This window comes from Aspergillus ambiguus (genome assembly GCF_047715705.1).
Source record: "Aspergillus ambiguus strain CBS 117.58 unplaced genomic scaffold BDV59scaffold_21, whole genome shotgun sequence".
Lineage (NCBI taxonomy): Eukaryota > Fungi > Ascomycota > Eurotiomycetes > Eurotiales > Aspergillaceae > Aspergillus > Aspergillus ambiguus.
Window position 1 is genome coordinate 196398 of NW_027395534.1, and position 12689 is coordinate 209086.

The following is a 12689-nucleotide window of genomic DNA, read 5'->3' on the forward strand; positions in this document are numbered from 1 at the left end:
CTTTTAGGAGAACCTCATCGCTGTTGGCACGTATTTTGTATTTATATATACATTCTGTAGCGGAATTAAGCGTACCTAGGCCTTAAATCCGCGGTAATCGCTAAATCCGCTGCCGACAGTCGCAGCTCTACGGTAGATTATATTAACACGAGTCCTGCAAGCTGACACACAACAATTAACGCCACATCTAAAATCGTCTGAAGTGAAGAATCTTATTAGAATCATTATGTCATATGATAATAGGAGAGAAGAGAACTATAAAGTACAAAGGTGTAAAAACACCTTAGATCATGAGGGGAGTCGTAGTTTATTTGTCCAGCGCGTTCTCCAGGCACTGTAATTATTAGTACATCGAAAAGTTTGTAAGAGGTGGAGGATGCTCACCATTTGCCAATAGGTTCCCTTTCTCCGGAGCAACTCCTGATGTGACCCCTGCTCCACTAGTCGAGAACCCTTACCAGCATGAGATTCTCCAAACACGAAGATCACATCCGCCTTCTGGATCGTGGCCAGTCTGTGGGCGACAGCCACAATCGTCATACTTCTCTTCGCTGCCAGGCGCTCCATAGCTGCTTGCACGATCTTTTCTGACTGCGAATCCAGGCTGGAGGTGGCCTCATCCAAAAGCAAAAGTGAGGGCTTCCGTAATAGCGCTCGCGCGATACAGAGGCGCTGTCGTTGCCCTCCACTAAGCGATGTCTGGGCTTTAATGCCCAGCTCAGTTGAATAGCCATCCGGAAGTGACGCAATGAAATCATGGATTTCGGCGTCTTTGCATGCTTGGATTATCTCGTCTTCAGTGTACTCAGTGCTTTCGAGTCCCAATGTGATATTGTCACGAATAGTCCCTTCAAAGAGTCTCGGCTCCTGCGCCACTAGTGATATGGCCCTGCGGTAGGATGACGTTTCTAGAAAACTTATATCATGTTCGTCGACTGAAATTACGCCCTGAGATGGGTGGTAGAATTTCTCCAGTAACGATATGACCGTGGTTTTGCCGCAACCCGAAGCCCCCACGAAGGCAACAAACTGCCCACTTTCGATGGTGAGGTCGAGGTCGCTGAAGAGAGGGATCTCCTGCGACGGGTACTTGAACGTGACTTGATCGAATCTAACTCTCGCGCCCCCTTGTGGCTCAAATCGTGTAATCTGTGCTGGGTCACTGTTAGTGCTATTAGTGGCTCGTTTTGGGCGAAAGTTCAGCATCCGGTTCGCGGATGCCGTCGCTTGAGCGAAATTCGACCCAAAACTAAAGAACTGGCCAGCTTGTTGTCCTCCTTGAATAATTGCCATGTAGATGACGAAAAATATGGTCGGCTCGTACTCTCTTGATGCGAGAAGCTGGCCACCGTACCTGATGTTATGAGCAGAAATTCATGTCTCATCTCTGGATGCGGACTCACCAGAATGTCAGTGCCATGGCACATAGTTCGACACTATCAGAGAACGCATATACCAATGTTGCGTACCAGGCTTTCCAAAAAGCTCTTTTCTGCTGCTGCCGTAAGAGGTTCGAATATCGATTCAAGATGGTATCCTCCATTGTCAGGGCGGAGACAGTTCGGAACGCTTCTATGGCTTCAGTTGCGAATTGGGAACTACCCGCGTAAACTTCCGCGTTCATTGCCTCGAACTGCAGCTCATATCTGATGCGCATGAATGCGGCGAGAAACGTGCAAGGTAAAGCAGCAAATACGGCCACGAGGCTCAGCTTCCAGCCGAAAGAAAAGGCAATCACAATGCAGCCGATAATGCCAAAAATGGAGATCACTGGAAAGATACCATTTGTACCCAACAATTCTTGGACCTGTTTGGGATCGGTAGCTAATCGAGAGACCAAAGAACCGGACGCGTTCTCATGACGGTCATAAAACGCTATGGGTTTCGTCAAGATATTCTGCAGGTAATCCGTCCTGCAAGATGAGCCAACCTCCTAGATAAATGTCAGTATTAGATAGCTCTAAGGCGCTTTGGTCATTGCTTTACCGCGGAAAATCGGTTGGTGCAGTATCCCAGTGCACTATAGCAGACAGCCACTCCGAGGGCAAGAATAAAAAACATCAAAGCCCAAAAGTTCGCAGCATCCACAAGTTTCTGTCCGGTCAGTAGGAATACTCCAATTAACTGTGCCATCAACCAGCTCTGTAAAGGGTAAGAGGCTTCAGGTCATTTTGTATTAGCTTGGTTTTCAATGGCGGCTTCGGAACACTCACCCCCAGCAGCAGCGGCGGCGATCAAAGTTGGGATATACAACAACCATCTTGCACGGTGCTCGTACAAGTATTGTCCGACAGCTGTGAAAAAGCCTCGAGACACGTTGGAATCTTCCTCTTCGTCCTTTGGGGAGGAGTTATACAGAGACGTGTCCACGGAATCAACCTCCTCTTCCAGCTTCGGACTGGCTTCTGCCGTATCGGCCTCGTCTTCTGCGGAGATCTCCAGCTTCTGCGCGTTGACAAGGCCTCTATAGACTCCGTTTTCAATCGCCATGAGATCATCATGCGACCCATGCTCCTTATCAATTCCACCGGTCATGACGACGATCTTGTCTGCCTTGCGTATGGTCGACAGCCGATGAGCAATCACAATCGTGGTGCGGTTCTTGGACACTCTGTCTAGTGCAGCTTGGACTATCTTCTCTCCGCGAACATCAATTGCACTTGTTGCCTCGTCTAATATCAGAATAGTTGGCTGCTTTACTATACTTCGCGCAATAGCGAGACGTTGTCTTTGGCCACCACTCAATTTGATACCGTTCTCACCCACAATGGTGTCATAGCCCTGTTGCAGTTAGGCGCCGCTGCAGGACCTAAAAGTGCCACGTACCTCTGGAAGACGCTGGATAAACTCCGCGGCAAATGCTTCTTCACAGGCGCTCTTTATTAGTTCCTTCTTGATCACGTCGGTTTCGTTCTCCCACTGGGTTCCGATCAGACCGAATGAAACGTTGTTGAAAATCGTATCGTTGAAGAGAAACGGCTCCTGCTGAACGAGCCCAATCCGAGATCTCCACCATTTCAGATCGAGGTCCTTTATATTGTGCTGACCAACGAAGATGGTTCCCCGGTGTGGGGATTCATCATTCTCGTCCAGGTCATACCACCGCTCAATCAACGCAGTTATCGTGCTTTTCCCAGAACCGGACGGTCCTACCAGAGCGGTCGTCTTCCCCCTTTCGAAGCGAGCGTTGTACCCTGTCAACACTTTTGTGTCTGGTCGTGATGGATATGTAAATTCAACATCCTGAAACACAATATCCACTTCGGCAGATATTTCAGGGTCACGAAGGCCGCTGGTGTTGATTCTCTCGGAATTGATCATCTCAAAGAAGGATCCGGCAGCGCTAGCCGCCTTGGACACAATCATCAGTGGGGTTACAATATTCCCTAAGACACTCACTACAATCATGACGGAAAAGAACACCCTGTAAATTCATTAGCATCACCATAAAAACGGTTGCACGGATACCCACGTAATGACTACGTTGATGTCTTCAATATGTCCCTCTCTGTAAAGTTTGAGACCGAACCAGAAGGCCAGCGAATAACTGGAGTACATGGCCAAGAACATTAGACCAAGCTGGATTCCAAGGACGATGGACATGCGTTGACTTCGCCTCCGCGATTCCTCAATCCAGCCAGCATATTTTTTGGAAAGAGTTTTTTGCGCCCCAAGGGACACAACTGTGCGAATGGAACCGAAGATCTCGGCCGCTATGGATGAATGGTTCTTGTCTGCATCGTCCACTTCCGTTTGTGTCTTTATTAACAGCGGGACTGTGAAGCTGCAGACTATCAGCATGAATAGAAGGGCAGCGCTCGTGACGAGTGTCAGAGCCCAAGAGTATTTGAACGCAATGATGTATGCGGCGAGTAGGAGGGAGGTAGACTGAAAGAGGATGGCTATTTTGTCCGAAATGCTCTGCTGGATAGAGTTCGACAGCGTTGTAATTGTATTCGTGATGGCTCCCACTGACACCTCATCCAGCCTGCTGATGGGTTGAGCGAAGAGGGACTGCATGTATTCTAGTCGCAGGGTGGCCGAAATGCGAAGGCTGATGACACGGAAACAGTACTAGGTCGGTTAGTGGTTCGGCTCTCATTTAGAGGGGATCAATTTACCATGGAAAAGTATGTCAACGCGAACTTTCCGATGAAGAGATAAACGATGTACAAACTGCACTCAGGTCAATAAAGCTCCAAACAACATGATACAACACCCCAAACCAAAACCACCTACCTCAGATTGTTCACGGAGGCCTTGAATTGATCCTCAGTGACCGTTGTCCCACGCATGAAATACCCATTGAACTCCCCAACCAGGTTTCCAAAAACAATATTCATCAAGGGTAAGGGCTGTGCAACAAATATCAGGTCCTTGTCTCAACTGCCAGCGTCATGGAACCTACCACACCGGATCCGATCGAACACACAAGTCCGAATGCGAGGACGATACGATCTTGTGTGTTGGCATAAGAGAAAATCCTCTACAAGTACAGGTTGTCAGCGAAATGTTCAACACCAACAGCGATGGTTCCTCACGAAGTAATTTCCCAGGGACGGTTTCTGTTCCGGCTGCGCGTCTTTGCCGTCTGAATCCTGACCATGTAGGATTTCTGCCTCGGCTTGCCCTCCTTTTGCACCGTGTACTTGAACAATACTAATTTTTTCATCGGCGGTCGCTTGCGACAAGTCATGGTGCTCGCCGGGTGGCTCTTCGTTCCCGGAGGAAGCCCGTTTAGATCCGGGCTGGACCTCCGAAGCAGTTCCCATTGTCCTGGTTGTGTTGTTCGGGGAATTTTCGAAAGATCTGGAGCCGGCTTATCTCTCGGGGCATTGTTTATTGATCATGCAGGTCCCGGGGGAATGTCTTATATCCCTCGCAGAGTGCGAAGCCAATCGCGGGGCCAGGCAGATAGATACCGCCGTGCCAGCCAGTGTTTAGACAAGCAGCCTCCTAGCTGACGTGTGATCTTCAACAACAACGTCACCAAACAAACTTCTAGGCGGAAGGGAAATGAAGATCGGTACTGGGTTTTATTTAGTGCGCCAAGGGCGGGGGAGGCCGGAGTGCAACTTTGCCCGGGCGTACCTCGTATCTGTTCCAGCGTTCTGTAGTTAAGCCTAAAGGAGGCATTGCTCGGACGGGAAACCGGGAGAATTAATTTAGGGGGTGAGTCAGGGCAAAAATCCAGGGTTCAGTATTCTTGGAATCTTAACGGCACAAGGGCCGAGTCTGCTAAAAATGCAATCCATCTGTCGAAGGCCGAAAGAAATGCATGCCATCTCCGTCCGTAACAGTCTGCCTCCGCCGTAAGATGAGTGGACAAGGAAGTGAAACGAAAGGTAGAAATCTTATGCGAACATGGGCTATCGGGGATGTCACAGATATAACCAAATTAATGAGACAAATGGGGATGTCAAAGGTCGGAGTAAAGAAACTATAACCACATAAAGAGAAAGGAACATATGCCAGGCAAGTTGACACCGTTGCAAATGCTCAAGAATTGGCCAAGCGCTCATCCATTTTCATGCGTCCAAAGAACACGGCAAAAGAAAAAGTATCGGCTGGAATATAAATGAAGTTCAAAAAAGAAGATCATACATCGACAACAGTTCTCATCATCTCGAGAAGACCTTGACAACTCCATCGCCTCCTCCACTGACGACCCAGCGACCATCACGGCTCCACACGGCAGCGCAGACGCCCTCGCCGCGCATCAACCGGTGACTCGTGATTTCTTGGGTGCAGCTTCGTTTCTCGAGGTTCCAGAACCGCAGACTGGCATCATGACCGGCAGACACTAGTTCACGCCCATCTGGGGACAGCGAGAGCGATGCAATGGCTGATGGATGGGCGAGCATCGTGTAAGTACATTGGCCTACAAATCGGCACGGTTAGCATGACTTAGCATCAACACGACGGCTTAGAGATACATACCACTGTTGGCATCGAAGAACCGGATATACCTGTCTTCGTATCCACTAATAATAACTCCCTCTACACCGCTCGAACCCGTCGCGCCGTGGACCACCTCCTCTTCTGCCGGGATGCGGCTGGGGTCAAGCCCCGCTGAGCCATCAAACCCAACAGTAGTCGCAACGACGGAGTTCACGCCAGTTGAGGGTGTTCCATCGTATGTCTCTAGGCTCGCCATTCCCACAATCTCCTCGCCAGTTCTTGTGTCGTAGACAATGACAGAGGCGTCAGAGAAGGAAACAACGAAGTTGACACCGGCGAGGGATAACGGACTGATGCAGGTTGGCGACGGGGAGTCTTTGTGAACAATGTTGTGAATGAGGGTATAATGGAATGGTGTTGTGGTCGCCATGCTAGGCTGTGGTGAGGATGGGAAGTTGGAGCCTGAGGATATGGAATTTGCACGCCGACTGCCTCCAGCCCGCCGAGATCCGGCCTGTGGTGACGATAACTGGGGAGGTGCGCTGACAGCCCAGATCAAGATGTGCCCATCCGCGGCGCCCGATGCAAGTAGTATGCGGTCGGGACCTCCATACTGAGCGCAAGAATCTCCGAAAACAGACCCAGTTGTCCCAGGAAGCACACAAAGGCCCCATACGGCATCAGTGTGACCATCTAGAGTGGCCTTGGGATCAACACGACCTCGCTCCCAGACGCGAACACTAGCATCTTGACCACCGGAGAACACCCAACCATCACCTAATGCACGGCCACCATTGGAGAAATTCTGCGACGGAGAGCAGGCAGCCAAAGCAGTCACCGCGCCTACATGTCCGCGGTGGGTGAAGTAGCTTGTAATGTCGAGATCGTTGCTTGAACTAGCGGCCTGGGAGCCAAAAGCCCCATAGCTTGCAGGAATGATCCATCGCTTGATGGTCCCATCATCGCTGCAGGTACAGATCTCTGGTTCAGAAGGACTGCCACCGCCTGTGAATATCACAGAACGAATGACGTCTAGATGACCTCGGAGGGCAAAGCGAACTTTGAAATTGGTGTCTGGCTTGGGAACACCGCCTGTACTCAGTTCGATGGCACCGTCGCTCTTGCGACGCGCACCGGAGCTTTTCCGTCGATGAGAAAGTGATCCCGGACGAGATGGGGACTTCGGCCGCACGAAGTTGGCGTTGGGGAAGGCATCGACATCTGGCCGGTGAGGGGGCATTGGTTCCGTTGGAGGTTCTGTCTCCGAGGCCTCATCAAAATTCCAACCGTCCGCATCATCGGTGTGCGCCTCCGTCTGGCTCGGCTTCATTTCTTCCCTGGCTGCTGCCTGTGAACCATACCCTTCGAAACCTGCTCGTTCATCGACCAGGCCAGCATCCGGCCCCTGGTTTCTGTTATCGATGGCTGTGAGAGGGGTTTGTTGTGGTTCCAAAGGCTTTCGCTCGAGAGCTTCCCTAGACCCCGGGGGAAGATTAGATTGGTTTTGCGCTCGAGATAAGGCAGCCGGTTCGGAATACTGCGCCATCATGGACTGATGATTAGGCATTGGTGCCTCGCGAGCCATGAAATGATTTGCTTGCTGTTGTTGTTGCTTCTGCCGTTGCTGGTGTAGATAAGCCTCTTCCAGACTCTGCTGGGACAGATGCTGATTTCCGTAGAGATGGTTCGAGAGGTCGGGGTCGCTAAGGTCGGGGGGAGGATGAGAGGACGGGATAACGTGATAGGCGACTTCCTGGTGGCATTTCGCCAAGTAGCGACGCGACTTCTCCCGCTCGTTCTCTTGTCTGGGGTCGTGTTGATTGTCAGGATTCATGTCGGAGTCACCAAGCTCGGCAAACACATTCGGGCGTTGAGCTAGTCAGGGTATCAGCATACACGCAAGGCACATCAAGGTAGCAGGTGGTGAGAGAATACATTTGATAGCGTTCAAGCTCTCGCGAGCGATCTCCTTCGGATCGCGCATGTCTTCCACCGGTTCGTTATTGCTGAGCTTTTTGACCTTCTCGCGCTCCTTCTTCAATGCAGCTTCCAGCAGCCGAACGTGTTTTCCTAAGGACTCGTGTAACCGTTTGCTCGTTCGGACATCGCCTTCCAGCCGACCAATGCGAGACTTCATTTCCGCGCGTTCGATTTCCCAAGCATTGCGGTCCCGTTCGTGGCGGTGCCATTCTGTCTGCAAAAAGCGCATTACACCTATCAGATCGAAACGTTAGTATCACTTGGGTATGTCCGCACGCACCAGGGGCGCTCATCGTCGCTCACCTTGCAATGTGTATTCCGTCCCCTGAGGTTGTCCGCCGTTTGACGGCATATCACCCCCGGGGCCAACAAAACCTCCACCGCCAGCCATGGCTGAGGACGATTGCCACGCCATGCGCAATCAAATAAAGGAAAATAGGGAGAGGGCGAAGGGATCGGAAAACACCAGTTTCGGGAGATGTGGAGGCGAGTAGTCCGGAAGAGAGCTTTGGGGGGGAGAAGCCGGCCGTAAACTCTGTTGATGTAAGCCAACAAGCGGGAACGGGGGACAACGGCAGGAAACCCAGTTCCTGGCCGCGCCAACACCGATGGAGAGAAGACAATGGGAGTAAGGGGATGAAGGAGTCCGAAGAGGTGGGAATGCGACCGGAGGGGATCAGCAGGAGATGCAGCGCGAGACTGCTTGGGAGGGTCACTGGTCACTGGACGTTCGTCTACGGGACACCGTAAGGGAAAGGTCCGCGTCTTAGTCAGGCTCCTGGTTGGCTGTCGTAGCCGCCGCCGCCGCCGCCGCCGCCGCCGCCGGTTTGGCGCCTGGCGCGGTGGATGTCGTTGGTCTTTTTCATCTTTCTACGGCGTAAAGGAAGACTTTACTTGAATAATACTATGTGCTTGCAGATGTCGGTAGGTCCACTATGTTTTATGGTAGATCTCCATCGTCGTTTGTTGTGTCACGTGATGCTACATAGATGCGCCCTTGTGTTTACACAACACCACAATGCTCCAGCTGCAATGCATTGACGTATCCAAATCTGTCTCTGAGCGCTAGACAAGGCTGGAGAGATACGCATAATGTCAACCGACGTTAATATCAGAGGTCAATTACCACCTGATTGATTTCGCAATATATATTCCCTATACTCCCCCATCAACAAACACTCCATCTCAATTCCGCTAAAATAACACTCTATTCCCACTATAACTTGGAACCCGAACCTTGGTATTTCTTCCATATGTTCCTAGCCCGCGAAATAGTCGGTCGAATAAACCGATTGTCGGTCAGCTCGCTCTGCTGCGCCGTCTCTAAAAGAGCTTCATATGGGGTCTGATCCTCCCGTGCAAAGGCACTATTGAGCTCACTCTCTGTGAATCCCAGCGCATTCACAATAGTTTGAACATAACCGGAAAATGAACCAATGCAAGAGCGATGTGCATCTTTCAAGCCAGAAATGTCCTCCCCCGTCAGATAGCTTGTCCCCGCAAATGCCCCCAGGCTCTCGAGTATCGAGGTAAGGGCAAACTGTTCTCAGGGTCAGCAACCGATCGTTTTCTTTCGAAATATCTATACTTACCACGTCTACTAGAGCTTTGATTGCTGTCACATGCTCCTTAGGGGCATCCCGGAGTCTGGCTCGCAACCCACGCCAATACGTCAGGTCTGCATGAGCCATCGCTAGTTGGAAAACATCGTAGCTGGTATCTTCCCCTCTTTCGGTATCTGCTATATGCCTCCTTGCCAAAATAGCAGCACGGCGCTCCAGAACCTCTTCCTGGACTCCAGGGCTGAGGAACATATTAACGGTCGGTGATCTCAGCCTTTGCGACATTTTCTCCGGGCTTCGTAGCAGAGAGACGTAAGACAGAGCGGGAATAGTCATTTCGGTATTCCTTGACAAGGTCAGTCCGGATATTCATTGAATCACAATGATTACTCACTTCTTCCAGTGTTTGACCACTGCGTTTCCAATCTGCTGCGACAATACATAGTTGTCTCCTTCGTATGTCCGCGATGGAGAGAGCTGTGCGTACATCGAACCCACGCCCGCAGCCGCCATATTCCCTGCGACGGTGTAAGAAAATCTTCAGGACATCAATGCAGATGGTGGAGGTAATTCTTACCATGCCCACCGCAACTCAGGCGAGCAACCTCGACGTCTCTCACCCCATGTTCAGTAGCCCAGATCTTCAGCCCAACCGTCTGCAGATGGAGGTTCTCCAGTTTGTCGTTACGAAGGTCTTCAACCTGTTCTTTGATCTCGCGGCCGACAAGGACCATAGCAATAGCCTTGTGGCCTAGTCAGCTAGTAGTTCACTGCGGTAGTACACTTTAGGCGGGACCTACACGACATAGTGCTGGGTAGAGTCGATTCTGGACGCTGGCATATTCGATAACGCGGGTCTCCTTGCCATCTTTGGCATTGAATTGCCTTCGGAAATCGGTGTATTTGAGCGCAATTAAAACACCCTTGGCCACGTCCACGCCAATTTCTTGCGACATCAAACTCCTGATGACTACCATGGATGTATACGCGTGCTTTTTGTTCTCACTTTTGTGGTAAGTACCATCTCGATCCAACGATGCATAGCGGGAGAGCATCTGGGACCGCGGAATTCGTTTATGGGTGAATTTCATGACTCCGTTATCCATTGTTGCGAACGTGCCCATTGATTTTTCCCCCTGTTCATACACCTGGACATTGGGGAGCAACTCGTGTGTTTGCAAATCGCGGATTTGAGCCAAGAAGACATGGTTTCCCATTTCCTTTCCGGCTACAATTAGCCGTGCAACAACCAAGGCATGTGTGGCCATAATACCCAACCCGCCAATCCAATATTTGTGACTTGACAAAGTAGGTGAGTTAAGGATAATCTCATCGGCGTTAGGATCAAAAGTGGCGGTAGTCTCAATTCCTCTCAGATTACTACCGTGTCCAAGCTCAGTCTGAGCATAGCAACCGGTAATCTCAAAGTTTTCTGCTTTGGGGATCCAATATGCCCGTTGTTCCTCATTCATCTGAGCGTGTAAATTCTTGAGAAAGACTACATTGGGGAGAATTAATAAACTGCTGGCAAAGGCAATGCTGTTCACCCACTCACTTCTATAATTGACACTAAGTGACGCAACATCGGGGCAAACAATTCTCAAGGCGTCGAGATAGTGCTGGGCGGTCCATCCTAGCCGCATCTTGAGCTCTAGCAGTTCGATATTTTGCTGGATCCTCAACGTCCATAGCTCCTTGCGCGACAAACGGTACGGATTGCGACAAACAGTTTTCAGTGGAAACTGTGCTAAAGCCTTGAGAATTTCCTGTCGTCGATTCAGCTCAGCATCTCCCCAGATGTAGTTTGCGAGCGACATTTTATCCGAACCGAGCCAGTGAAACTAAATTGGCCGAATAGCATACACGATGAAATATCTCAAGTATCTGCGTTGCTTTAGTTCCAACAAATTGCTGAAGGCCAGAGAGATCATCTTCACGACCTGGTTTTCTGTCCCGAGGCTATGATTGTATGGGCTGATCATCCCCGCAACTGGAGAAGGGCTTACTCCGCACTCTTGCCGAGCTTCGGTTCCCATGCAGCCTAATAACTAGATGACAACGTATGGAGACCGGTTACTTCGTGCGTGCTGGACGAGATGAATCGTTTTCATTTTAATGTGGCAGCATGAAAAGGCCTGACTGCATCCATATGTACACTATGTACATGCTTAGTATCAACTCAAATACACTTTCTTGATCTCCTGGTCCCCAAGGCGGAACTTCTCGCTAGATATGAGTACTGCAATGAACTTGGCCGGCTTGCTACTAGATGGGTTTCTCCACCGATGCATGGTCGCTCGCTGCACCACAGTATCCTAGGCAGCTTGATTAGACCATATTAGAAACGAATGTGCAGTTTACTCACCCCTTGATAAAGCACCTTTTTCTCGCCCGAGTCTAGTTCCAACTCTACCTCTCCCTCCACGACAATGACCAAGTCCACGGACACAGTTTGATGCATAACGGACTGCGCACCAGGGCCCATGTTCATCTGCACCATGTTCACACCTCCATCGATAGTCACTGATTTCCCATTTGCGCTGGGGGTAGCGGAGCTGTCAATATCCTGGGTCTCTGTGGTGAGGTAGGCTTTCAGATCAGAATCTTGGCCCAACGGTGCTGGTACTTTAGAAACAGTGTAGACCCTTCCAACCTCAGAGCTGTTTCCAGGCCGTTGATGGTAGAAGATTTCAGGAGAGTCTAGAAATACGCTCTTTGCCGTGTTGTCATGTCCAGTGATGTATCGGGCGTTTTGGCGGAGACCCGGAACGGTGGCTGGATTAGAGGCAGTCATTATGCCGGAAGATGATGGTTTGGTAGATAAAGTTGATTACACTTGAGTTAATAGGAGATGCATTAGAAACTTCTATCGCGGTGGCCTCTCAGGTCCATAACCACCTACTTGCACTGACTCTATGCCTCGGCTATTGCTAGCTCTTCCAAAGAAACACGGCTTAAACCCGAATGCTCTCCCCCAGTCCTGATCAATAGCTGATTTGTCGGTCTAGTTGAGTCAGTAGCACAATTATCTGTCAAGCACTATTGCCAAGGATAACATTGCTAGTGCAATAGCGTACATCGCTAATATTTGATCTAATCATCGTCACATCGTCTTCATTTCATGTGGAAAACACAACATTAGATCACGGAATCCGAGCTCTTTGATTTCCGTACATTTCACACATCTCCTTGTGTGCATTCCAGTCTGATTTGCCCCGTAATGTCTTCCACATTCTCCAGACGGTC

At 50.3% G+C, this 12689-nt stretch overlaps 4 protein-coding genes across 4 annotated transcripts; all 4 read right to left on the minus strand.

Annotated features, from left to right (window-relative positions):
- Nucleotides 1-207: 207 nt before the first annotated feature.
- On the minus strand, nt 208-5006 carry BDV59DRAFT_57024 (ABC transporter ATP-binding protein). Its single transcript, XM_073696656.1, has 11 exons — nt 4542-5006; nt 4409-4486; nt 4240-4355; nt 4122-4176; nt 3473-4074; nt 2827-3424; nt 2214-2781; nt 1987-2159; nt 1404-1933; nt 385-1354; nt 208-334 (listed from the first exon to the last, which is right to left on the minus strand). Exons 1-11 carry the CDS (start codon nt 4770-4772, stop codon nt 308-310), a joined length of 3948 nt encoding a protein of 1315 aa, XP_073546814.1. The 5' UTR covers nt 4773-5006; the 3' UTR covers nt 208-307.
- Nucleotides 5007-5181: 175 nt separating this feature from the next.
- On the minus strand, nt 5182-8586 carry BDV59DRAFT_180726 (cell differentiation and development protein Fsr1). The gene is made up of 4 exons (XM_073690113.1): nt 8185-8586; nt 7837-8115; nt 5941-7776; nt 5182-5881 (listed from the first exon to the last, which is right to left on the minus strand). The coding sequence occupies exons 1-4, from the start codon at nt 8294-8296 to the stop codon at nt 5622-5624; spliced, it is 2487 nt and encodes an 828-aa protein (XP_073546815.1). The 5' UTR covers nt 8297-8586; the 3' UTR covers nt 5182-5621.
- Nucleotides 8587-9005: 419 nt separating this feature from the next.
- On the minus strand, nt 9006-11373 carry BDV59DRAFT_57060 (uncharacterized protein). Its single transcript, XM_073696658.1, has 6 exons — nt 10999-11373; nt 10244-10941; nt 10021-10186; nt 9838-9961; nt 9474-9789; nt 9006-9421 (listed from the first exon to the last, which is right to left on the minus strand). Exons 1-6 carry the CDS (start codon nt 11258-11260, stop codon nt 9098-9100), a joined length of 1890 nt encoding a protein of 629 aa, XP_073546816.1. The 5' UTR covers nt 11261-11373; the 3' UTR covers nt 9006-9097.
- A 244-nt stretch (nt 11374-11617) lies between these two features.
- BDV59DRAFT_202950 (cupin domain-containing protein) lies at nt 11618-12237 on the minus strand (the record flags this gene model as incomplete). Its single annotated transcript, XM_073694171.1, has 2 exons — nt 11618-11758; nt 11809-12237. The coding sequence occupies 2 exons, from the start codon at nt 12235-12237 to the stop codon at nt 11618-11620; spliced, it is 570 nt and encodes a 189-aa protein (XP_073546817.1).
- Nucleotides 12238-12689: the final 452 nt, after the last annotated feature.